The sequence below is a fragment of the Notolepis coatsorum genome (genome assembly GCF_963971535.1).
Source record: "Notolepis coatsorum genome assembly, chromosome: 15".
Taxonomy (NCBI): Eukaryota; Metazoa; Chordata; class Actinopteri; order Aulopiformes; family Paralepididae; genus Notolepis; species Notolepis coatsorum.
The window spans coordinates 78,013,468-78,041,277 of record NC_140179.1 but is presented as its reverse complement, the minus strand read 5'-3'; the positions used below and the strand labels follow the sequence as shown (position 1 = coordinate 78,041,277).

The window sequence follows — 27,810 nt, the reverse complement described above, 5'->3', positions numbered from 1 at the left end:
TCTCTCTCCCTCTCTCTACCCCCCCTCTCTCCATCTCTCTCCCTCTCTCCCCCCTCTCTCTCCATCTCTCTTATACCTGTCACTAAATCTCTCTCCCTGTGTGTGTGTCTCTTTCTCTATCTCAACAATGAAAATCATATTCAAATGTACAAAAATAGTGCAAATCACCATACAATTAGACACAAAAACACCCTTTCCCTGCAACACACACACACACACACACACACACACACACACACACACACACACACACACACACACACACACACACACACACACACACACACACACACACAGACACAGACACAGACACACACAGACACACACACACACACATTTGAATACTTTATTTGGTTCCACAAATTATATTACATAAACAGGGAATCAAATGTATCGGGGCCAAGCAGCACTGAACACTTAAGGGACACATAGCACCTCATAAGCTGCCAATAATAGCTGAGACAGAGCAATATTTGGCTATTTGTTTGGCTTTTCTTTTAGACATTGCAGCAATTCTCAGACCGGTCATGGTGAATTTGTATACATGGCCAAGACTTCCGAATACAAGTACACTATATCTACACCTATACCCAAGGCCGGCCATCACACTGAGCAGTAGTTGGTATTTAATATACCATATATACTTGTCCCGGAAGGCCTGGGCCCTCATTTATCAACAATTCTTAGAAAGTGTTCTATCTTTGTTCTTAAGCACATCATTTAGAATGTGTGTACGCACAAAAAAACGGGATTTATCACACGTGCGTACACAGGTTGTACGCACACCTGTCTTGATAAATATCACTTTGATCCTACGCTGCAGCTCGTGCACGGTTTTACGTATTTGCATACCAGAACCGCCACGATTATCCATATATGGTAATGAAACACCCCCATGGGATCTGAAATAATGGACTGACCCGAGCGAACTCTGAGAAACTCCACGAGAGATTGTTCACAGAGGCGCTGCCGAACCAAGAAGACACAACCCGTGTTATGGGATAATAAATAAAATGTATATACATGGTGATGTCAGATATCAACGACTCCCTAAGACCATTGCTGCAATTCTGCCTGGACAGCTCAAAATACTAATAAAGAATATGGATTGGCTACCGGGTATAATATGATGTGTGTAGAGGCATATGATACAATCTATTTTGTTGTCGGTATTAGGTAGCCTATATGAATTACATATAATAGCAGCCAGCCCATAGCCTACATTATGCAACAGTAACTTGCGCATATATAATAGCACATGACACAGCCCTGCAAACCCTGCACAATAAACTAACTTGATCATTAATCTAGCTGTTGTATCTTTACGCTTATGAAAACATTAAATAATATGTATAGGCTATAGGCCGTCGCTTTGCATTAATTCTCAAATGGCATTTAATGGCTATCCGACTCCTCGCTATCCTCGCGGACGGACCAGTATACCTTATATCATATCATATTCATATCATAGTTTACTCTATCAGCCCACCCAGTATGTAATACGTTCTTTGTTAGAACTCAACTCTTTATTATTTTGCGCATAGATTGCAGAAATACGGGAACGTTTTGATTTAGGCTTTGACATTGTAAAACTAAATAAGTGAAATTCTGTAAGCAGAATACAAGTCATGATATCACCCACACGATATATGCTCTGTATCCAGAGCATGTATGCTTTTCATTCATTTAAGACACATTTATTGCAAGGGTTTTGTAATACACATACACTCAACAAATAACCTCTGTTCTGTTTCGTTAAGGGGCTCAGCTTGGCATCACCTTACTGTACTATCTCGCGTACGTGCACGCGCACTGAATAAATTCCACAAATGTACCTTTAATACCAGTATTAGTCTGACCACACCCCTCATCAGCTTACCTTCATAAGCAGGTGTGTGGTCACCTGCTCTCCTCCTTCTCGCTTTCACCACAAGGAAAGTGCCTCGGTAGTACCCCACTTGACGTGTTTGTTAGTTGAAAAGAGTTGTGACTGATTTACATTGTGCTTAACCTTTTCTTCTCTCACTTTGTTGTATAAGAAAAGGTTTGGGTCATAATGTATTCCGCGGAGAGTAGACCCGCTAGACCTACTCTTCACCACCGGTTCTCCATTCCCGCCTCCGTCGTGCGCCTCGGTGCTGGGCTGTTGCCACTCTCGTGGTTGCCGACCCAGCCCGGGAGACTGCCGGTGGATAGTTTTCCTCACCGACGAGCCGAGGGTTCGGTGCCGTCGCTCCGGCGATGGCCTGATCTCGACTCTGGTTCCTCTGGTTCTGGGGAATCGCCCGTTGATGAACGGGGGATTGTTTTGGAGCCGGAGGATTTGCGACGAAAACTTTTTGCGTCTGCTCGCTCGCGTCGCAAGATGGTGGCGTGCAGACGCGAACGGCCTGGGTTTGGGGAATTGCTGGAGACCAGCAAGGATGCGTCCGACTCTGGATTTCTGATGGAAACTGAGGACTTCATGGAGGAGGCGGACGGATTCTTGTATGATGGTCCCGTGGAGGAGAGTATCCCTCCTCCGGAGACCCCGGAGGGGGGAGAAATGGCTCCATGGGGCGCCTTGTTCGAGGATGTCGAGGAACCACCTTGGCCTCATCAGCAGGATGCCCTACTGTCGGCCGCATCGGATTGTGGCTCCTTGACCAGTCGCAGCCTGCTGTATGCGAGGGATGCGGGGTCGGTGGAGGAAGGTTCGCAGGGGGAACTGCGGGCCTTGTTTCCCGAGCTCATGGCGGTAGCCGCCACCGCAAACGGTGTGCCGCTGCCGCTGCCATTGCCTGCACCTGTCCCTGATGACCTCATAGGCCATCCCTGGCAGCGTCCCCCAGTGAGAGGGGTGGACGTTGTCTACCAATTTTTCCCATCGATGGGGGCCTATGTTCGTCGGGGTCAGGCGGTGTCCAACATCATGGGACTAACTCCCGCCTACGTACCAGTTACGCGGGTGTCAGGGTTAGTCAAAGGTATGGGGGAGGGCGTGCCTCGGCTTGACAATCCGATGGCCGCGCTCCTCTGTCCGGATATGGTGTGGGAACCCCTATGCAAGCCGGTCCTCCAGGGGAAGTCGGCTAGGCGATTGGCTTATTGGGGTGACCAGTCATTCATCGCTGGTACACAATCGCTGGCTGCGGCGTCTAACATCGCCCACCTGGCTAGATTTGTATCGGGGATAATGACGGGCGGCACGGATCTGAACGAGGTAAAATGCGACCAGATCACCCAGGCTGCGGGAGCTGTCCTGCACCTTTCCCAGGTGCTGGCCATAGCCATGGGGAAAGTGCGCGCCCTGGCCACCCTGGGCCAGCGTCACCTTTGGCTGGAGCAGGCCCGTGTGCCAGAGAAGAAGAGAGCCCCTCTTCTGACGGCCGCCCTCTCCGACGCTGGCCTGTTCGGGAAGGCCCTGCAATTGATGACCTCAACATGCAGAGAAATGGCAGAGGAGAGATCCGTCCTTCAACCCCATTTTCCGCCTCCCGTCCTTGCCGGTGGGGGCAGAAGGCTTCCGCGACGTCGAGCTGTCTCCGTCGCCGCTACCACTGCCGCCGCCGCCGCTGCTGGCCCTGCCAAGAGGGCCAGGGGACGAAACGGCGCTTTGGCCACCGCCGGCCCATCCCAGACCGGAGGAGACGGTAGGGAACGTCGTGTCCAGCAGACTGTAACCTACCGTCCCTCCGGGGCTCCCCGGGGTGGCAAGACTCGAGCGGCGCGAGGTGGCAGACGCCGTTAGGAGTGACTTTTTCCCCTCTGTGTCCCCTCCCCTACACCCTTCCCGGCCCCTCTGTGATATTGTGCCTTACACTTATTATTAATTAATAAAAAAAGTTCCCCGACATAAGGGGGACTGTGTTTGGCCGAACAAACTGTGTGTTTCTTCATACAAATCATATGGTGGGGTTGTGTATATATGAATCGACCCTGTTTACGTTGGGGGGTGAGTTGTGTTGTGTTACGAGGTTAAGCAAGGTCTGCAACTTACACTCGGTGATAGGTTCTATTTAGCTTGATGCTCCACATGCAATTAGAATTGGTGTTATTCCATTGCTTTAACTAAGTATATGTGTTTTCACAATGCTGTGTTGTTAGTTGCAGTAACGCTCGTACGCACACTTTTCACGGCCTAGCCGTTACTCTCGTTCGGCGTTCTTCCTATGTATGACATAGGCAACGGGGTTTGGGATTCACGCACAGGCGACTTGTGTTTTGTTGTAAACCCTTTTACACTTTTTTGTGGGTAGCAAGCATTGCATTAGCTTATGCTATGCATTGTTTCTACCGGAGGTTTTTCAAGATGGCTACGGTTGTTTCCTGTGTGTAGGGATAAAGGGTGTGTTTTCGGGAGGGGGTGTCGAATAAACCCCTCCTTTTTCCCACTTGATTGGTTTAGAGGATTTTTGATATTTTCTGCTGAGCCAGTCAGGGCCAAGCCAGTGCTTGACAGGGGGGGGGTCACGTGTCTATTGGTCACGTGTCTCACAGTTTACATATCTTTTTTCTTGACCGTAGTCTCATGTGGGAAGGTGTTTCTGGGAGAGTCTGGTCTTACACTCTGATTAAAAGGAGTGACTGGATTAAAATCATGTGAAAAACAGGGTTTTTACTCCCAGCTGTGCAGTTGGGTCATACGGGTGATGCCTTTTCTTTATTTTATAAAGAGTTGAATGTGTCTTGATGGATTGGAAATGAGGGTCCCTGATGGAAACAAGACTAACGTCTTTCTCAGGTCTGCCTCCCCTTATCTTTTTGTGTGTATTCCTGTACTGCAGTCTGTTGGGTAAATATTTTCATTAATTCATTCATGGAGTTGATTGCATCTCGCCCCTCTTGTCGTTTCCCTGGGCGTCTTGGGGATTCAATATGGTGGTCTAAACGGCCTATTGTTGATGTGGGTATGTCGAAACGCACACATAGTGCTGGTTCAGGATGTGCTTTGGGCCATTTGCTGACTGGCGCGCCTTGTTTGCTTGGGTGAAACAGCGTTTTTATGGAGCAATTGAGATGGGGGTTTTTCCTCTTCCGACATCCTGTGTGTTGTCGATGGGTTCCCGTTCATGTCAGGGGATGATGACGGAATGGGTCTGGACATATGGGGAAGGGTCTCACGCCCTAGGGGTGGGCCACCGGACGCGGTTCATACCGACACGTCTGGGTGGCGCCTTCTTTTTTGTGTTGGGATCAAACGCGCATATCTGCCCCTTCTCCTGGGGTTGGCAGGTCGGCGTGATTAGGGCACGGGACTGGTTCTGGTCGCGCTGGTCCAGATCAGTTGCACCCGTTGTCCGCTGGGGATGCAGATCTGCTGTTCTGGTACCCTGAGGGACTTGGGGTTTTTTCAGGGGGGGAAATGCTAGGTCGATCCGGGTGTCACAGGGTTGAGCATTATGGGACCCTTGTTGGGTGCGTTGTATTCTGCACTGTCGTAATGGCTTACGGCCGTGCCGACCTGTACGCGTCCGATCTCGTCGGATCTCGGCCGCTGTACGGGTTGGTATTGGTTGGTACTTGGTTGGGTGACCTCCTGGGAATACCGAGTGCGGGGTGCTGGGGCTGGTCTTCCATTTTTACGCTCTTCTCTTGCGTTTTGGCGCTGAGGAGCCTGTTGGGTGGTTTTTTACCTCCTCGGGGACCCTGTGCTCCCCGTATCACCGGGCCCGGTCCGGGGTGATGCTCGTTGACCCGTAGGCCCGGGATAGCCCTGTTGGGAACCGGAACGCGGGCTGCGGCGGTGCCGCGGGTGTGTTCGGGGTTTCTTTCCTGAGGGGTTATGGGACCAACCATTGCATGGGGTGATGCCTGGGTGGTTGGTTCTCTGGTGTGTTGCTGCAGTGTCAACTCCCGGTTCTCCGGTTGAGGGTGCCCCTGCACGTTCATGACGTCTGCCGATCGTATGGGCTTTTCTGTGGGCAGCTGTCAGGGGCCGAGTGGTCTCCGGATCCCACTTCTGACGTGCTGTTTGAAAGCTTGGTTATGCGACAACGCCAGCATACGCCCCTTCCGCCGGGGCGGCTGTTTTCAGCTGTCCTTTCTGGCGCCTGCCTCGTCCGCAGTTTTCCAGGCTTGGGTTGACAGCCTGTTGCCTGGTCTTTCCCCGGTGCACTGCCTGCTTCCGTTGGTTACCTCTTGTGTGTTATGACCATGCTGTCTGCCTGTTGCAGGGCTTGTGTTCCAGGCGGTGTGCTGTTGGGGAGGACAGGGCCCGCTCGGCTGAGGGGCCTTTTGTCCGGATACGCTGGCGATGTGGGGGGCGGGGTCACTAGGTGCCCCCCTGGTGGGGTCTTGATGCTGGCATCATGGACTTCTCCGGGCCCCCATTCCAGGGAGTCCAGTCCTTTTGGTGGGTCTGGGTCTTCCTTCGCGCTCCGCTGCTACGGCCTTGCCACGGGGTTGGGTTTGCCCTTGACCCCGTGATTCTGGGGGCAGTAACGAGGTTGTTCTTCCGTTCGTTCCCGGGTGGCATGCGGGTTGTGCGTGTGTGTAGTCGTGGGGTCAAGCCACGGTCTGCTCACCCTGTGCGTTGAGTTGCTTGAGTGCCTCTTCGCACGGTCGGGTCCGTCGCCTTCCCGTGAAGCCCCTAATAGGGGGGATACCCTCCATTAGGGGGGGTCGGGGGGGCTCGGCCCTCCCTGTTCTGATGGTTGTGGGGGGCTGTCAGCGGGGTGTATTTGTCAGCCAGCGGCTCCGCTTGGCCTCCCTTGTGCAGTAAGGTGATGCCAAGCTGAGCCCCTTAACGAAACAGAACGTTAGGTTATGGCTATAACCAAGTTCTGTTAGTTAGGGGCGACGCTTGGCATCAGACGGCCGCTGCAGCCCTTGACCTCACCTTGTGGTGAAAGCTTGGGAAGGAGGAGAGCAGGTGACCACACACCTGCTTATGAAGGTAAGCTGATGAGGGGTGTGGTCAGACTAATACTGGTATTAAAGGTACATTTGTGGAATTTATTCAGTGCGCGTGCACGTACGCGAGATAGTGCAGTAAGGTGATGCCAAGCGTCGCCCCTAACTAACAGAACTTGGTTATAGCCATAACCTAACGTTCTCGTTGCAATTTGTTTTTTATTCTTTCTTATACAGTAGGAAGGGGGAAGAACACTATATCGTGGCCCATGATTCGTGGGTGTTCATATGACTTGTATTCTGCTTACAGCTTCGGGGTTCCACTTATTACGTTTAACAATGGCAAAGCATTTTAAATATAATCAAAACGTTCCCGTATTTCTGCAATCTATGCGCAAAATAATAACGAGTTGAGTTATACGCGGAGCGCAGTCAGTGCTTATTTCCGCGTTGTAAACATATTCTACCACCGGGCGCCAGCTACGCATGCTCCGAGCTGTGTGTAGATAGATATAAGCACAAAGTCAAGCACAAGTTCAAATTGATAAGTCCCACACTTTGCTTAGAAATGATCGTACGCACGGGTTAAGCACATATCTGTGCGTACGCAACGTTGATAAATGAGAGCCCTGGTCCATCTGGCCTGGTGTTCCAGAGACTGGGAGCTGTACTGATACGAAGCAGCTTCTCCAGCTTCTCAGAGCTCCTAATAGGCTTCTCCCACCATCTGCCTGTCTCGTCCCCCAGTGCTGTCCCAGAGGAGTCTGGGACGGAACACCCTGCTGCCAGCTTCCTGTGTCGGCTGAGCCGAGCTGGCTGTCTGCGTCACACGCACACATGCCTGAGGCGAGCCGGGAGATCTCTTGATCTCTCTGTGGTGTTTAACCCTCTCAGTGTACCGATGTCACATGTGCAGGGGTGTAAAGTACTTGAGTAATTGTACTCTGTTACAATTAGGGATATCCGATATTATCAGCCTACCGATATTGGCATTAAAATGTAATATCGGAAATTATCGGTAGGTATTGGTTTTAAAAAATATATATATTATTATTATAAAAAAAAAATTACATTTATTTAACCTTTATTTACCCCAGGCAAGCAAGTAAGAACAAATTCTTATTTTATTTATTGTCAAAAGTATGCATAATGTTGTGTTAATTCCACGACAAGAGATATGTAATGTTAATTACCTGAAATTATTCCGTTTTTTGGGGGGGGAAACCCCGCATATATCGGTTGATTATTAAGAGTTAATTAAGAGTTGGACAATATCCGTATATCTGTAAAAAAGCCAATATCGAACATCCCTAGTTACAATACTTACCGTAAGTACTGTTTTGGGGGATTTGTACTTTACTCAAGTATTATTAGGTTTGTATACTTGTACTTTTACTCAATTACATTTCAGAGGAAAAAAACATACTTTTTACTCCATTTAAAATGCAGACCTACAAAGTACAAATCTCGCAGGTCCAACCATTTTAATTTGTATATTTGTTTCTCTGGCCGAACTAACGTTAACGTTATTAATCCTGCGGCCGCACCTTATTTAAAAACAGCCAATCAAATCCCCATCAATGGGATATGAGTCCGCCCATACCCATGCTGATTGGTCCTTGTGCACGACTAGAAAGCGGGGATCTTTGATTATATCAGAAGAATAGACAGTCAGAGTGACAAGCTACAGAAGATGGCCACAAACGATAGTGTGAGTGATGAAGAGGACGAAATGGAACATTTCATTGCCCCGGAATGAAAAAAAGTTTTTACTTTTACTTTTTAGTACTTAAGTACATTTAAAAGTAGATACTTTTAAACTTTTACTCAAGTGTGTTTTTAGCCAGATACAAGACTTTTACTTGAGTAAGATTTTGAGATGGTACCCATACTTTCACTTAAGTATAATTTCTGGGTACTTTCTACATCCCTGGTGAAGATGTGGAAAAGGAATATTTTTTCCAGCCATACATTGTCGTTTTATACCGTGGTGAATAAGTATATAAGAATAGTTTTAAGAGTGGTCTAGGATAATTCCTGGAACGCTAGTAATAGGCCGCAACGCATATTATACTTAATCCATTGGCATTTTGTCCCTATACACGCTACAATAAAAAATTCAAATGCATATGATCGGTATATTATGTGCCATCATGCATGCAGGAAAGGGGGGGGGTCGTTTATGATTAATTGATTGTCAATAACGGCATTCGTTAGTACAACAGCATACGTTGATCAGAGCGATGGCTCTGATGGCAATGGACAATCAAGCTGAAATTAACGTTAGATTGCTCTTACCTGTGGCCAATGAGACTGCAAAAAGAATATTCCAATTATTTGATTGCCATCTGCTAGATCTTATGTCCATTTGGCCCACAACATAAGCCCCAAAAGCATAATGATTCTGGCGTCCCGAAGGCGATTCAATGCAATCGAGTGTATATCTTGATCCACGTTACAAGATAACTCCGCCCGGTAGACATTCACTGACGCACAGAGTCAAGCTTCCTTCAGAAAGTAAGTGCAACATCGGCCGCATACAACCAGGCGGCGGTATCGGACCGTTGCGATCTCAGACAGAGTGCCACACATTCCCACAGCACAGCAGGATGAATTATGAATGGAAATAGCGAATAAAAGAAATAACGATCATAATAACGAGTACTCGTTGTTGGCAGAATTCGATTGGCGGGCTATAACGAGTTAACTCCATTGTATTAATGGTACAGTAGTTGTTTTGGAGTTGAGCGTGTTAATCGTAGTCATAATCATGGTTGTTTGCTTTTTAAAATCTCTTTAATAATTGTGTATAATATAATTTATATATTATATTATAATATATAAAAAGTATTGCATCAGCCTGCCTCCATTCATGTCTAACAGCCAATCACGTCGTCTTACCTTTCTCCCATCTTCCAATCGTATTACTCCTCCGTCTTTTTAAGCAGCGGCTTGATGGACAGCTGTCAATCACCGGATTATGTGGATTTATTCCTGTGATGGGCAGCTTTCAATGAGTGGACTCTGTGGTTAATTACCCCTTAGTAGGGCAGATGTGTGGGCTTGATTGCACCTGATTCAGCGCAGCTGTGTCTAATTGCAGCTGGGCCTATTTAAATTGAAATCTCTCAGGGTTAGTTAGCTGCTTTCTCATTCACTTTTTGTGTTGGTGACGTAATCATAACAGATTATGATGTTCTAAACATGTAGAATGGTGCTAATCAAATATACGACATTGGCTATCCTTATGGTCAGGCTCTCTAGTATTCAGTGTAGTGCAGTTCTATGCCCTGTTTAGCATTTAGCCTTTCAGCTGTTGTTTTAGGCTACTGGCTTTATTTAGCACTTCGTTTTTGAGAAGCTGTTTGGAGCTGTGCCTTTGATTGTAGTGTGTTTCTTTTCATGACAGTTTCCTTTAGTCATTTGAACTGTCATTAGTCGACTACTACCCATAAACTCCCTTAGCAGAGGTTTATTGTTCTATTTTACATAATTAAACTCTTAACAGGCACCCAGAAAAGTGGAATCTTTTTTACTTGAACTTGAGGACTGCATACTTTTTTTTGCAAAGATTAGCTTTATATGTAATACTTATAGCACATGCATGAGCCTGGTCTCTTTTGAAAGATAACATTCTGAAGTTGCTAATGCAAAAAAGGAAAATCACGTTTAGTGCTAATGAAATAGAGTAACAGAGGTCTGAACTTGAGTTGAACTTGTGTACCTTCCAACATAGAGGTATAAGCTGGAAAACACTGCGGTTCCATAGCCTGAAGTCTTATTTTATAAAAATCCAATCCCCCCCCCCCCCCCCCCCCCCCCAAAAAAAATCCATTTCCTCATCCACGGCTGTGTGTTCTGAAGTCTGATTCACTTCTGGTTTTTGCTCGTCAACTTTCACCTAGTTCCCTGATGATTGGCAGTTCTGGAGCGTCTGGAGTCCGAGGTGGTCATCTGACGCGCGGCACGTAAAAAGACGCTCGCCTGACATATCCTCGAGAACCGAGGCACGGATTTGGTCGACTATGTATAAATTACAAACATCTCAAAACAAACTGGTCAGACTACTGCTTGACCTGACTCCTAGAACCCACCTCACCCCTGCCCACTTTGACAACCTAGGATGGCTTAGTGTAGACGACAGAGTACAGCAACTTGCAATGGGCCTGGTCTACAAGATACACTACACGACCAAGGTACCCATGTACATGTCAAAATACTTCCCAAAGGTCAGTGAATACCACGATCACAACACCAGAGGGAGCTCCACAAATCATGTTAAACCCAGATTCGGCTCAAACAAGGGACTAAACACGTTTCGCAATTATGCCACATCAATGTGGAACGCCCTACCCAAAGCTGTAAAGGAATGTGAATCACTACCCGCTTTCAAAACCACTCTCAAAGAACACCTACGGGAGACTGCAATTCGAAACTGGCCCCTGTAAATGTCCTAACCCAACCCCCTCCAATGTACAGTAAATTACCTAGTATGGTTGTCAATATTCCAATGTACAGTTTTGCTTGTACAGTTGTACAGTGTCCCCAACCCCTCCTACCCAACCCCCCCCACCCAACCCCACCCAACCTCCTCCAATGTACAGTTTTTACGTCAAATGTATATACTCCCTTTTCTGGACTCTTTTTGTATCACAAACAGTACTGTATTTGCAAATCTGGTATGTCATAAATGTATAGATGTAGCAGTACTGTCTATCTGTATGTGATGTATGTCATATATGTCCTGATGAATTGAAAATGGGGGACCCTGATGTAAACAAGATGAAAGTCTTTCTCTGGTCTGCATCCCCTTAACAATTGTGTATATTGAGCTGTACTGTATTGTACCCATTCTGCAATCTGTTAATAAAGTTTTCAATCAATCAATCAATCAATCAAAGGTGACGTTCGAACGGCAACAAATTGATCTTTCAAACGATATATATGTTTGGCGAAAAATGCAGCCCCGAGCCGCTAGATGCTCGCAAAGTCCCGTGATGTCCAATTGCAAAACAGCACGTATACGTGCCACCACCTGTTAAGAGGTTAAGTTTGTTATATAAACTCTATATTTGTATATAGAATTGTTCTATATACCTCTTTATTTAGTGTTGATTTCTTTTCTTATCTACTCATTTTGAGGCATTCCACCTGTTTTTTGTTTATTTCCCCCCTTCTTCTTAGTGTCTGCTTAGCAGTTATGTGGTTATATATATTATTCTTTACAAATAATTTATTAACCCTATTATCTGTTTGTGACCCAAACACCCGCAGCCCTCACACCTATAGGTTTTGAAAACCTAGGGTTGACACCCAGGTGTGTCACATGTCCCGATCCATGACCACAGGTTGCCACATGCACCCCAGCTCATGGCCATGGATTGAAACCACCCTTTGGGGAGTGAAGACAGCACTACAGGTGTAGAAATCTGTTGAATAATGGTACGGCAAAGCTTGTAATACAATCTTTGGTCTTATCACGCCTGGACTACTGTCCTACTATATGGTCTAACGCCTCTAGGCTTGATCTGAACAAACTCCAGTTAGCTCAGAACAGGGCGGCACGCCTAGCTCTGCGCTGCTCTGTGAGGAGTAGTGTTGGAGTGATGCATGCCGCGCTGACCTGGATGACGGTGGAACAGAGGATGGCATGTAGCCTGGTAACTTTTTTGTTTAATATCTGTAATACTGGGAAACCGGAGGGTTTGCACTCACAACTGTACCCAACTAATATGAGACATGGATATAGCACAAGGCAAGCATTAGATTCATGCTTTATTTTACCTCTACCAAAAACAAATGCTCTGAAAAAGACGGTAATGTATAGAGCAGTTGCTTATTGGAATAAAATACCCAGAAATATAACTATGATAAGGAACAAATGTATGTTTAAAAAAAATTTAAAATTGCGCTCATGAATAATGAGTTACATTTTGGCCATTGACTTTTGAAATTAGTATGGAAATATAAAGGTGATCGGTGACTTGAGAAAAGTTATGCTATAATATGAGTTCAAATCATATATATGATTTTGATCTGTTTTGTTCTTATGGACTGAATATGTAATTTGTATTTTATGGTTGAGAATTGTGATATCTAACTTATGAATATTGAGTGAGCTTTTATTCACTGTTTTGTTCGTTGTGATGTTTTCTTGTGAGTACTTCAATGTTTGTGGTTTTATATTTTTATGTAACTTTTTTTGTGTGTGTTTGTATTTTTAATGTTTGGACCCCAGGAAGAGTAGTCTCACTTTGGTGTGTAGACTAATGGGGATCCACAATAAAACAAAACAAAACAAAACTACATGGGCTTACACAGCCTCAGGCACTGGCACTATCATGCCTTCATAACGTCTATGGCGGCCTTTCTCGATGGCTAGGCTGTGCTCGCTGAGTCTGTACCTAGTCAAGGATCTTCTTAGTTTTGGGTCAGTCACAGTGCTCAGGTATTCTGCCACTGTGTACTCTCTGTTTAGGGCCAAATAGCATTCCAATTTGCTCTGGTTTCAGGTTGATTCTTTCCAATGTGTCAGATTTGTAATTTGTGTCAGATTTGTAATTTGGTTTAGTCCAGTGTGGTTTCTGTCTGGCGGCTCTGCTTGTGTTTGTGAGCAGAGTCCCAGAACCATCTGGCTGAGTGGGCATCTCTCAAGGGTCTCTCTGTGGGTGAGGGCTATGTTATGGAGTGTGTCTGGGTTTCTCTCTCTCTCTCTCTCTCTCCTTCGCTCATCTCTCTCTCTCTCCTTCTCTCTCTCTCTCTCTCTCTCTCTCTCTCTCTCTCTCTCTCTCTCTCTCTCTCTCTCTCTCTCTCCTCGCTCTCTCTCTCCCTCTCCCTCTCTCCTCTCGTCTCTCTTCTCTCTCTCTCTCCTCTCTCTCTCTCTCTCCTCTCTCTCTCTCTCTCTCTCTCTCTCTCTCTCTCTCTCTCTCTCTCTCTCTCTCTCTCTCTCTCTCTCCTCTCTCTCCCTCTCTCTCTCTCTCTCTCTCTCTCTCTCTCTCTCCTCTCTCTCTCTCTCTCTCTCTCTCTCTCTCTCTCTCTCCCTCTCTCTCTCTGGAGAGGGGTGAGTGACAGGTGTCTAAAGGTCTCTCATCAGACTAATTAAAGGTGGAACTCTGTATGACACCCATAGGGACTTTTGTGTGTGTGTGTGTGTGTGTGTGTGTGTGTGTGTGTGTGTGTGTGTGTGTGTGTGTGTGTGTGTGTGTGTGTGTGTGTGTGTGTGTAGAATCAGAATTTGAAATATCACTACAGACAGCTTACACTACAGTATGTAGTTGACCTCATACCATAGGCTACATCATTTACATATATATATAAGTAACGGATGGTACCGCTAAGCTTAGTCAGGAAAGACTTCAGATGTTGTGAAGTGACCGGGGCGAGTAGCGGTGCTATGGGTTAAACTCACTCTCATCCTCAAAAGACACATAGACACGTTACAAAGCAGTGAGTTCACCTCTAGCGGTCTGTGCTGTTGCCCGCGGCGTGGGAGACCCGGGATCGAAAACTCCGTTATATATATTTGACTCTCTATGCTTTTCGCTCACCACGTTCCTAACGCATGTGACTCGAGCTTGTTCAGATCAATCAGTGCAGTGATTGACCCTTTATGTGCCTCCGCCATGTGAGCTTCTGTCTCTGAAATTAGATTAGGTTTGATTGATGATGTTTAAATGTTTAATGTGTTCATCTATCACACAGCCGCCTGCTGCCCCTAGGGTCGGTGATAACAACATGCTAGTGCCTGCAGTGATATGCTAAGTGGTACCGGCCGTGTTGTCTTTGTGCGCGCCACGTCGCCTCGAGGCAGCAGCCGTACTTCCTGCAATATTATGAAAACCTGATGAATGACAGTGAGCTGTGTTGTTTATGTACATGTTTTAGTGTTTGTGAGGAAACGATGCATGCTAACTGCCAGAGCTGCAACTGGACTTAATTACCTCAGTTTTCATTTAATTTCAAATCTTGATTTGACCTTGAAACCCACTGAGGGTGACCTTCATTCACAGTGATGTTAGTGTTAGTGAGTAGTGTAGTGTAAAACAAGCAAATAAAAAGGTTAAGTAGAGAATCAGTATAAGGATAATTAATTAAATCAAAACAAACTGAAACTGGTTTAAATTCAAGTGCCTTATTAATAGACCACCGCAACACTTCCGGTATTCTGAAATCATGGGAGAGAGCGCGGGGGGAGAAGATTAATGAATGTGGATGAGAGCCTTGACATTAAGTGGTTGTAGCTACGGCTGTGGGGGCGCTGGAGACATGATCCAATATACTTTTATACGCCCGAGTCTCCTGAACACGGAGAAACCAATCCCAAGTCGATCGGAACTTTCTCGGCCGAGCTATAGTCACTTTTCCGCACCTACTCCCCGAACTCTGCATGCACAGATTGCCCACGGAGTATCTCTGTATTGTCTAGGTTTATCAATCTGCGCATTACGCAGTCTGTAGATGATTATGAGCCAAATAACCACTTTTAGTGCTATTTAGCACCTTTTTGTTCAGAGTGTAGACAGGGGCGGACTGGCAAATAAAAAGCAGCCCGGGAATTTCAAGCGGCCCCCATTTGTCCGAAATAACATATCATGCTAATCAATCAATCAATCAATCAATCAATCAACGAATCATCAAATAACAAAACACAATCCGCTAATTTACCTTTGTGTCAAGTTAATATGCAAAACAATGGGTCTCATTTTCAAATGTTTTTCTTTCATATATTTGTGCGTACATAACATATCTACTGTATGATTACTTTTAAACTCTGTTGTGCAGTGGCACTGGTTGGTCGTCGTCACACACCTGTTTCCCTATTAGTCCCTGCAAAGGCTTCTCCCTCCTCGAACCTTTCCCTGTCTTTCTCTGTCTCTCTTACAATTTTACTGAAAGTGCCAGTACCTTTACTTGAGTAATGTTTTTCACTTTTACTGTCTTGTCTTCAGTGTACAGTATATACAGTATATAGGACTATGCTAAATTACTACTAGCCTGTATTGTATTGTCATTATGCCAAATGCTAATGGCTGGTTTTGTATTGTCATCCTCAGGGAAGTAACGTCGTGGAGGACCAGGACTTATTGGAGATCGGTACCCTCAACTCAGCCCACAGACAGCGCCTCCTACAGGCCATCCGCCTGCTGCCCAGGGTCAGTACAGCAACCGTTTACATTTAGTCATTTAGCTGACACTTTATTTTTTATTTATTTATAATTTTTTTGCCAGGGTCCATACAAGCAATGTCATAACTTAACATTAATTTATGCAAGCCTTCTGTAGTACAATTTGCATCAAGGGGTACTGAATCTGAGTTAAAGTGCAGAAGTACAGGTACACAAATGAAGACCAATACAGTCAATAACAACCTATACACTTTTTTCTACAGTATTATATAGACAAACAAAAAAATTACAAAATATTATATGTTGGGGTGCATCTTCCTGACACTCAACTCCCTTTACACAAGGTTTACTTAAAACTTCAACCAAAAGGACACAGCAATACACATTAAACAAATTAAGAGCGTACCGGTGTAATGTACACTATCCATCTTTCCCCATTTCTTCAAAAACTTGTCCTGTTGCAGTCTAAAAGAAATTTTTATTATTTCCATCATAAAAATATCATAAATAATATCAATCCAATCATCCACTGTAGGAATTTCTGCTCTTAACCACTTTCTAGTAATGGCTTTCCTGCCAGCAGCACTTAGAATCTGAAATACATATCTATCATATGAGCTTTAGCTGATGCTTTTATCCAAATTACAAGTTCTGTACAACAAGTCAGCAGAAAGGGTACAACTCTGGCAGCTAAGGTTAAGTAACATTGTTCGTCAAACAGCGTCGAACCTGAGTGCTACAGACTTGAGTGTACAGTATATTAGCATAGTACTGTAGGTATATAGTATAGGCAAGGTAGATTCCTTAGTAGTAGAGTGTATAATAGTAAAATACGGTACAAAGGTTAGTAGGTTAGGTAATTTCTTTTTATTATTAGTAGTATTTATTCACTATTGCAACATTTATAAACTGCTGCTTTAACCCTTTGAATGTTTTTATTCATCACTGGGTCCATTAACGCATTTACTCTAGTATAGCCTATAGACTTATGAAAAAGGTTATGGAAGAGTTTATGGAACAGGTTACCCCCCCCCCCCCCCCCACACACACACACACAAACGCAAAAAAAAAAACGTTTTATGTCTAAATCTAATTTTAATAATTCATTTTCCAGCACCTCTTTGAATCCAGCGGGGTGCTTCTGGTGGATGCAGCAAATCAAATTTAGAATTCATTATTTATTATACTGGCAGCCCCGCGGCCAAAAGTAAACAAACATTTCCAAATCGGGCAGTAGATTAGGTTGGCGGTTTTGGTTTTATGCAAATGTTGAGTGTTTTTGTTTCCCAGTTTGACAAGAGCCATGGAGTCAGTACAAATTTAATATATTCCCAGTATTTAAATAACTTTAAGACTAGACACAACTCATTTCCATAATATGGGACCGGGAAATGTAATAACATTTTCCTTTTAGAAGGACTTTATAATGTAAAACACCACGTTGTGACATTATCCGTTCCACTTGTTTATTACATTATCCGACAAGTTATTACATTTCCCGATGTTTCTACATTTCTCGGTGTTGCAGATCTTAAAAAAAACATCATTGACTGTTATTGCCCAATATGTTATTGGGCAATATGTTATTATGACCAATAGGGCATACAGACTCGCATCTGTACCTTTGTTTATATGGTTTAATTTTCTCATATTTTATATTCAGATTTAATTGTATTGCCTATTCATGTCTTTCTTACTTATTACCCTGCCTGTAACTGAGGGGTACAATTCCCTGACTGTATTACTAGATATGATACTTACTACCACTACCTTTGTACTTAATATTCGGCCACCCAGTACTCGGCATAAATATATTATGATGAACACTGTCACGTAGATGAAACGGATCCAACACAAATGTACGAATTAGAAATAGGTCTTTATTTCTACACAGCGATGGTGTGTAGAGCAAGCACTTAATCAAATCAATCACATTTATGAATGGGAATTAGTATGCACTTTTATGGCAAGAGTATTCGTCGGTATATCAATAGAGAATGTCCAATCTCTGAAGGCGCAGGTGGTACATATACGACCTGGAATAGTTTAAGGAATAACAGCAATGATACTTTAATGATTATAGGCTGGATACACTAGGGGGGGTTAATCCGGTCGCTTGTAAGCCGACAGGAGTAGGAAGGGGGGGGGGGGGTAGAATCCGGCTGCCTCATCCGGCCAAGGGTATCCCAGGTGAACCCACTGTAGTGCCGTTCAATGCGCCGGCGATCCTTGGACCACAGATGAAAGCAGGTGGACTCTTTGTGGGCCGGCGTCATCCGGTCCACGGGGGAGAGACGTGAAGCGACCTCGTCTTGCAGAGCGTCTCCTCACCTTGCGTCCTCTCCAGGGGGGGGGGTTCCAACACACGGCAGTGTCGGGGGTCTTTATCCATGGAATAATCAACGTATACAAAGCATAATCCGTGCCTGGGAAGGCGGGCTGTCGTCGGTAGAATAATCCGGTATACAGGTCCACTCGCTCGTCGGCTCTGGGGCTCCTCGGGTGCAGCTTCACGTGGGGTCAACCACCCTGGATAAGCAGCCAGTTCTCTGCCCGAAACGATGGGGTACTGACTACGGTAGTATTCTCACCGCACGAAGCACTATATATTAACAGACTATTATTAGCTTAATAGACTACGTCCAACTCGACGATATAGTGCCAAATATGACTATTCAAATATTAATATACACGATGTCTCAATACCGATGGTAGGCGAACTTGGCCTTACTCCCACACGTGGCGTCGCGGGGAGGCTTTACGTCTGTGACTCTATTGGAGGGTAAGAAACTGGACTGAAAAGGAAGTCCTACTTTAGTAGCGCAGTATATATACGCACTATGAACAAATAGTCCCATTAGTGGTGCGGTAGCCAGATTCCTACGCGGAACTAGGACTTGTTCGTACATGTTGAGCGGTACGTTTGAACTGGGTCTGGGGGGTATGGCAGCCTGGCACCAAGGTCTCGACCAATAGTAGAATGGAGACTATTATGGGATGTTCAGTAGGCTAGAATGGATATTCAATGCATATTGTACAAGGAATATACAAGGGATATCAGGGAATATTAGAGAATATACAAATACAATTAAATATATATATATAATAAATATATATATTCGGTTTAATCTGGCCCTTCACAACAGCCACCCCCTGATTGGTCCCAGACCTAATCAGTTAAGCAGAGACAGATTAATCGCGTTGTCTATTTACACATAAGGGTTTGCTGTAGGGGTCAGTCAACTTCACAAAGTCATAGGGTTATAGGGTCATGGTCATCATCGATTGTGTCTGGGAGTCGGGGCAGTTCTATGAGCCTCGCCACGGGACGGGTGTAAGTGCGACCCTGGACAAGCACTTCAGCTGCTCGGACCTTGCCGTCGGCACCGGTGATCACTTTGCTTACGCGGCCGGCCGGCCACATAGCTCTGGGCAGTGATTGATCAATAATCATGACGACTGTTCCTTCTGTCAAATTGTCTCTTTCCTTTACCCACTTCTGGCGGGTCTGTAGAGACGGTAGGTAGTGCAGTAGGAAACTGCTCCAAAACTTGTCGGCTAATACTTGGCTGTACCTCCACATTCGTCGGCCGTTCGCTTCTTCAGGCCGGTACATTGTCTGGGGTAATGCAGGATCTAGCCGCCCCATCAGGAGTGTGTTGGGGTCTGCGGAGATAACAGTGCTCAATCCACAGAACACAGGCTTCTTATTCTCAGCCTCCTCCTGACTGGCTTCCCTCGGGATAGGCGTGGGCCACTCTCCTTCCGGGAGCTTTAGGAATGCTGGGCCGTCACTGTAGACATTGCGACGGGTGAGGTCATCCAGGGGCATCCCCCGGGTGATGACGTCAGCTGGGTTCTGTTTTGTATCAACGTAGCGCCACTCTGTTTCTCCGGTTAACTCTTCGGTTAAGTCTTGAATCTCGGTGACTCTGACTCCCACGAAGACTTTGTACTTGCATGAGTCCGATTTGATCCAGGCGAGTACTGTCGTGGAATCTGACCACAGGATTGTTCTAGACACCGGTATGGTGAGCTCACGTTGGATGAGCGTGGCTAGGTGCGCTCCGGCTAGGGCTGCGCAGAGCTCTAGACATGGGATAGATTGTTGCTTGCGTGGGGCTGTTCTCGAGCGGGCGAGGACAAATGCTGTGTAGATCTCTCCCCCCCTTTCTTGGGCCCGCAAGTAGGCTACTGATCCGTATGCGACCTCTGAGGCGTCACTAAAGACGTGTAAGTCCATTTTACATGTCTCTGGCCTCACCGTGGGTGGGAAGTAGCTTCGGCACATATTAACGCCTGGGAGTGAGTGGAGCTCCATCTCCCACTCTCTCCAGGTGGATCCAAGGTGTGCGGGAATGGGGTCGTCCCAGCCCTGGTCCTTGTCCCACAATGCTCGTACAATCATTTTTGCCCTGGTGGTGTACGGTAGAATACATCCTAGCGGGTCATATTGTCGGGCGAGTGTTGTGTACACACTCCGTCTGGTGGTCGGCGCCGCCGCCGGCCTTCCCTGCTCCGTAGTCAGGGGCTTGTGTCTGTAGTGAAGCGAATCTGTTTTGAATCGCCACACCAATCCCAGGGTCATCTCCTGGGCTTCTCCCGGGATTGTAGCCATCCAGGTCTCGCTGCTGGCTGCCTTGTCCTCGGAGGAGAGGCTGCGCAGTACTTGCGGATCGCTGCTGGCCCACTGCCTGAGATCAAAGCCGCCTTTGATCAATGAGGCGCAGAGTTTAATCAGGAGAGCCTCGGCTTCTTCCTGGGTTGAAAGGCTTTGTAGACAGTTGTCTACGTAGAAGCTGTTCTTTACGCTGTGTCGGACCTCTTCGTCCGCTGCTGGGTCCTCTGCTACATGTTTCTGTAGTGCAAATGTAGCACAGCAGGGGCTGCACGTCGTTCCGAAGGGGAGGACTTCCCATTGGTAGATGGCTGGGTGCTCATCTCCTGGCTTCTCTCTCCATAGGAACCGTAACAGGGGCTTGTCCTCCTCTACTAATCTCACCTGCAGGAACATTCCTTTAATGTCCCCGCTGATGGCCACCTTTTCCTGGCGGAAGCGGAGTAGAACGCCGAGTAGGGAGGGGCCGAGTGTGGGACCGGGCAGTAACTCTTTATTCAGATTTTGGGATCCGATCTGGTAGCTGCAGTTAAATACTATGCGGTCTTTACCGTTGTGATGGACCTTGTGGTGAGGCACGTACCACGATTCAGTGGTCTGGTCAGCCTCTTTAATGTCCATCTTTGTGACGTGTCCCGCTGTGATGAGCTTCTCAATCTCAGCGCGGTATACACTCTCTTGGGCAGGGTTCTTGGCTAAGCGCCGCTCCGTGTTCAGCAGGTACCGTTCTGTGGCGTCTGTCTTGGCGTGGAAAGTAGGCATTCCTTCTCGCCGCAGGAGTGGCGTGGCGTATCTCAACACGCCGTTGACCGGGACTCTCTTGGTCCCTGTCTCGAGGAGGTGAATGGCGTAAATGTCATCTTTAGAGCGAATGTCTTTCTTTCCGTTCTTAAAGGGCATTTGTTCCAAGGTCCATAACCGCTCTACGTGTTGCAGGAGTGCGGTTTCTCCCTCTGTGACTCGGGAGTGGAGACATCTAGTGGCTGTACTTCGGTTGAGAGATTTGGCGAGCGGGCCTTGGAGAGTCCATCCCAAACGGGTCTCGACTGCTGCAGGACAGCCTCGGGGTCCGGTATGAACCCGGTCTATCGGGACAATGAGGTCTGCATGGTCGGAGCCTATCAACAGGGTCGGCATAGCATTGTCTATGAGCGGGATCGGTAACTTGCGCAGATGTGCATATTTCTCCATCAGCTTGGCGACGGGGTATGTGTACCGCGACAGTCCTATTTCTTGGCTGGTGAAAGCGTCTGTAATCTGGTACCGTCGCTCAGGCTGGCCGCTTGCTGCGATAGAGAATGAGACATTCTCGCCCTTTATCGTCTTCAAATCTCGTCTTATTGTCCGAATTGTCATTTGGGTTTCGCTTCCCCGCAGCCCTAGCTGGGCCGCAGCGGAGGCGAGCAGAAGGGTCTTCTCTGACCCGTCATCGAGGACGGCGTAGGTGTCCAGGACTTTATTCTGGTAGCTTAGTGTCACACGCACTACTTTTAGGAGTACTCGGGCTCTACTGCTGCTGGCGGGATCGATGTACATGACGCTCGCTTTGCTGCTGGATGGTGCGGGTGAAGGGCGCCGTCTGTTACTGTCGTGAAGTATGTCCAGATGGGCTCCATCGCACTTGGTGCACCTTTTCTTTAAGCGGCATTCGGCTGCCATGTGTGAGCGCGCACAGCGAAAACAGCGCTTGTTGGACTTTATCCATTGACTTGCTTCCTCCGCGTTCAGCTTGGGGAAGGAGTCACATTGCGCTAGCCAGTGTTCTTTCTCACAGTAGGGGCACACTATCTTCCACTTCTCCGTTCTGGAGGGGGTACTGTGGCTCCTGCTGCTCGGTACTGACTCCGATTGGTGCATCACAGTCACCGATCTTCTTCCATCATTTAGTCGTCTGGTTCCTTCTCTGGAGCCAGGGGTGCTCCGTCCGAATGTATCTAGCCGTAGGCTGCTGACTTCTCTCGCCAGGAAGTCTGCTAGATCGAGGAGGTTCGGTTCGGGGCCATTCGGGTCTCGGTGGTCTCTCTGCCGTCTAAAACGCTCCTGTCGAGCGGGCGGCAGCTTCTCCAAGATCCTTTCCACATTTGAGTTGGCGTAAAGTTCATGCCTCCCCTTCTCTCTCTGCGCTCCCAACATCCCTACCAGGGACTGCACTCTGATGGACAGGTCGTCCAGTGCTCGATTGTCTATTGCTGGGGGTAAGCGGTCGATGTGTCGGATCTCCTGGATCACGTAATCCCATATGCGCCCATACCTCTGGTCCAATGCTACCAGCGCTGCTGTGTATGGGGTGGTGGAAGTCGCGTAGGCGAGCGCTATATTATGTGCGCGGGGTACCTTTAAGTGCTTCAGTAGGATGGCGTATTTGTGGCGTTCATCCAATACATCCACCAACATGGTCTCCAGACACATGCAGAGTTCTGTATACTGGGCCCGGTTCTCTTGGGTGAAGTCGGGTACCATAGGCGTGCCAATGTATGACGCTGACTGTGGATACATCGGCTAGCGTTGGGGGAGAGGCCTCCTAGGCGAGTCTCCTCCCGCTCCTTGGTATGGGCTGGTACCGGCAGTGTACCATGGCCCGCTTGTCCAGGTGCTGTTCCTCGGTGCGGGTCGTGCGTCGTGCTCACCCGGGTATAGAGTCGGGGGTCTGTAGCGCAGCTCCGCGGGAGTATGGCCTGGGCTGTACCGGACCTCCTGGTCCGGTAGAGTACTGTGCTGTCGTCGGGCGTGGTTCTCCTCCTCTTCCTCTTCGTCTTCAGTTAGGTCATCCAGTGCTTGTAGTCTCTGGTTTAGCCTCTCCACAGGATATGCTGCTCCTTCCCGGTTGCTAGGTCTCGCTTGGACCGGTGGGGGGAGGTGGTGTGTGGGGGGTATAGACCTCGTCTGTTGGTCAAGTTCAGGGTTGTTCACTCGGCTAGGGGATGCCGCCCTGGAGGTGTGTCTAGACGAGTTCCTGGAGCCTCTGGCGGAGGGAGAGGGTGTTGTCCGTCTGATCAGCTGTTCTATTAGTTGCGCTTGCTGTCTGTCGCGCTCTGCGTCCCGTAGAGCACCAGCAGCTGCTCGCTGGCTGTCTGCTCGGTCTCGGGCCACATTCTCTTCTCTCTGAATGCGTCTTATTTCTAGACGTATATGCTCTTCTTCGCTCCGCTGCTGGATCTGCAGTCGGTCGCGTTCAGCAGCGGCGTTCAGGCTGATGAGGAAGGCCTGCTGTAGGGTCCTCTCTGCCTCGCTGGGAGAAGGCGGTTGTATAGGGGAGCCTTCCCTCGGGGTACTCCTTGCGGAGCCTTGGAGCTCTATCTCCACGGTGCTCTCCCCGTCTTCTTCCGTGCCGAGTTCTCTCTCGGTGGCGTTGTATTCCTCCCGGGACTCATCGGGGACTACTTCTTCAGTACTGGCGGGGTGTGAAGTCATGTCTGGTTCCCACTGGTCCCCACCGTGAACTTGGTCAGTTACATTAGAACCCGTAGGGGCCTCTATGGTCGGGGTAGTCTGGGCGTTGGGGTTAGACATACTTTTACTTTCTAGTTTTACCGCGTTTACTGTTAGTAGAAGACTAGGTTGTTGACTGACAGCGTAAGCCTCTAAGTACTGAGGGAGCCGTCGTTCGCGCTGCGGGCGTTGGTTAGGAGGATCGTTTCGTGGAGTGTTCATCATAGGCCATTTCAATATTAATAACACTATATTAATATTACACTAATTACCATCCGGCTCGAAGGACCAATTGTAACTGAGGGGTACAATTCCCTGACTGTATTACTAGATATGATACTTACTACCACTACCTTTGTACTTAATATTCGGCCACCCAGTACTCGGCATAAATATATTATGATGAACACTGTCACGTAGATGAAACGGATCCAACACAAATGTACGAATTAGAAATAGGTCTTTATTTCTACACAGCGATGGTGTGTAGAGCAAGCACTTAATCAAATCAATCACATTTATGAATGGGAATTAGTATGCACTTTTATGGCAAGAGTATTCGTCGGTATATCAATAGAGAATGTCCAATCTCTGAAGGCGCAGGTGGTACATATACGACCTGGAATAGTTTAAGGAATAACAGCAATGATACTTTAATGATTATAGGCTGGATACACTAGGGGGGGTTAATCCGGTCGCTTGTAAGCCGACAGGAGTAGGAAGGGGGGGGGGGTAGAATCCGGCTGCCTCATCCGGCCAAGGGTATCCCAGGTGAACCCACTGTAGTGCCGTTCAATGCGCCGGCGATCCTTGGACCACAGATGAAAGCAGGTGGACTCTTTGTGGGCCGGCGTCATCCGGTCCACGGGGGAGAGACGTGAAGCGACCTCGTCTTGCAGAGCGTCTCCTCACCTTGCGTCCTCTCCAGGGGGGGGGGTTCCAACACACGGCAGTGTCGGGGGTCTTTATCCATGGAATAATCAACGTATACAAAGCATAATCCGTGCCTGGGAAGGCGGGCTGTCGTCGGTAGAATAATCCGGTATACAGGTCCACTCGCTCGTCGGCTCTGGGGCTCCTCGGGTGCAGCTTCACGTGGGGTCAACCACCCTGGATAAGCAGCCAGTTCTCTGCCCGAAACGATGGGGTACTGACTACGGTAGTATTCTCACCGCACGAAGCACTATATATTAACAGACTATTATTAGCTTAATAGACTACGTCCAACTCGACGATATAGTGCCAAATATGACTATTCAAATATTAATATACACGATGTCTCAATACCGATGGTAGGCGAACTTGGCCTTACTCCCACACGTGGCGTCGCGGGGAGGCTTTACGTCTGTGACTCTATTGGAGGGTAAGAAACTGGACTGAAAAGGAAGTCCTACTTTAGTAGCGCAGTATATATACGCACTATGAACAAATAGTCCCATTAGTGGTGCGGTAGCCAGATTCCTACGCGGAACTAGGACTTGTTCGTACATGTTGAGCGGTACGTTCAACATGGGTCTGGGGGGTATGGCAGCCTGGCACCAAGGTCTCGACCAATAGTAGAATGGAGACTATTATGGGATGTTCAGTAGGCTAGAATGGATATTCAATGCATATTGTACAAGGAATATACAAGGGATATCAGGGAATATTAGAGAATATACAAATACAATTAAATATATATATATAATAAATATATATATTCGGTTTAATCTGGCCCTTCACAACACTGCCCATACCTGTACCTCCCCTCCCCCCTGCTGCTATGATGCCCGTATGAATATCTTATCTTATCTCATCTTATCTTATCTTATCTTCTCTTATCTTATCTTATACGGTTATATGATAACCTCTGTCATTCAACATAGCAAAACATCATGGCAGCATCAGTGTAATGATTTAAAGAAGCGTTTGACTACAGTAAGGCCTTGTTACTTCTTTGAATTTGTTTTGGACACTGTGATCATAAAATAGTTAGAGACTATTGAAATATTTCCCACATATCCCACACATATGGTTTCCAATCTGCTCACTATCAGATGGATAGCAATTACTGAGGCATTTATTACAACAGATCGCTCCCTAGATAATGGCATGTTTAAAGCAGGTATTTATTGCAGAGTGTGCTAATTGTATTTAAATCACAGCGCTCCCCTTGAAGTTGTGACTAATGAGATTTGTTCACTAGAGAAATTCAGTTTGCTTCAGCGGGATCCCCTGCTCTCTTGGTGTTTCTATGTGATGGAACACAGTGGTTGGCTGGTGCTTTCTCTCTCTCATGCTATAGGTCAATACTTAAACAAGGAGGAGGGGCTTGGCATTCAGGGCAGGGAGAGGCATTACATTAGATCAGCGGTTCTCAAACTACGGGTCGCGACCCAAAGTGGGGTCGTGGTAGGGCTGGGCGATATGGCCTAAATATGATATCACGATATTTTCTGACCTTTCGGCGATACACGATACACATCACGATGTTTTTCTTTTTTACCCCAAACAATTCATTATGAGGCTTACCAAGACAGTATTTGATTTTGCAAGCTAACATTAAAGACAAAATAAAATACCCATGCATTTAGCATTTTTATATTATATATTAGATTTAGATTATATATTGCATATATTTAGCAATGAGATATTATATGATTTAGATATGAAATATGATGAATTGAAAATGGGGGACCCTGATGTAAACAAGAATAAAGTCTTTCTCTGGTCTGCATCCCCTTAACAATTGTATGTATTGAGCTGTACTGTACCCATTCTGCAATATGTTAATAAAGTTTTAAATCAATCAATCAATCAATCAATCAATCAATCAATCAATCAATAGCATTTTAATGAAACTACTGTATATATGTATGTCTCTAAATGTTTTGATGAATTGAAAATGGAGGACCCTTATGTAAAAAAGTCGAAAGTCTTTTTCTGGTCTTCATCCTCCTGTACTGTATTGTACCCATTCTGCAACCCTTTAACAAAGTCTTCACTCATTCATTCTGACGGAAACATATAATTTTGATTGACAGTCGAGTCTGCCAATTACGTCACAGCGCTTGCACCCGCCCTGCTGTTCTTAGCACCAATCGGCAAGCTCCTAGTTTTTTACTTCCTGAATGTCCTGTGGCTCAACAACGTCAACAAAGCTACTAACGTTAGCTCCCCGCGGCCGTCGAGTAGGAGACCAGTGCTCAACAGGACTAAATGAGGCATAATGATTTTACTACAACGAATGTTATAATAAAAGCCTTTCCATACATCCGTCTGATTGAAAACTTTATTAACAGACCGCGGAATGGGCATATCTCAGCACGGGCTGAGATATGAACGAGTAACGTGTGGACAGATTGACGCGACACAATCCTCTTGGGCAAAACATCACGATATCCACGATACGTTGAAAAAGTGTATCGTTAATGAACTGTACCCGATATTTATATAATATCGTCATATCGCCCAGCCCCTAGGTCGTGGGTAGGTGACAGTGCATTGGCAAAAAAAAAAGTTTGGCTAAATATGCCTCATTTTATGAATGTGTATTGATAACATAGTGCTGTAATTACATTTTCTAATAAATATGCATGATCAAGTTCAACAACATGTGCTTTTATTTTGATATTCCTTAATTCCACGTTGAAATTACGCGATACATTAACTCATTGACCGCCACACTGTTTTCCCATCTCTACTAAATGGCGCCAGGGTTATTGACCATTTTAGCGATGTTTGTGGACCCATTGTGTGTTCTGTATTATAGCTATGGAGACAATAGTATGGCTCATTTGACAGGCATTGTTCATAGTCCAACAT

General features: G+C 46.6%; 1 protein-coding gene across 1 annotated transcript in view; it reads left to right on the top strand.

Moving 5' to 3' along the window:
- The window catches only part of anks1b (ankyrin repeat and sterile alpha motif domain containing 1B), a 541,227-nt gene that overhangs the window by 374,572 nt on the left and 138,845 nt on the right, over nt 1-27,810 (top strand). The window contains 1 exon segment of the mRNA XM_084331050.1: nt 15,888-15,986. Within this exon segment, the coding sequence (XP_084187176.1) occupies nt 15,888-15,986 (99 nt within the window).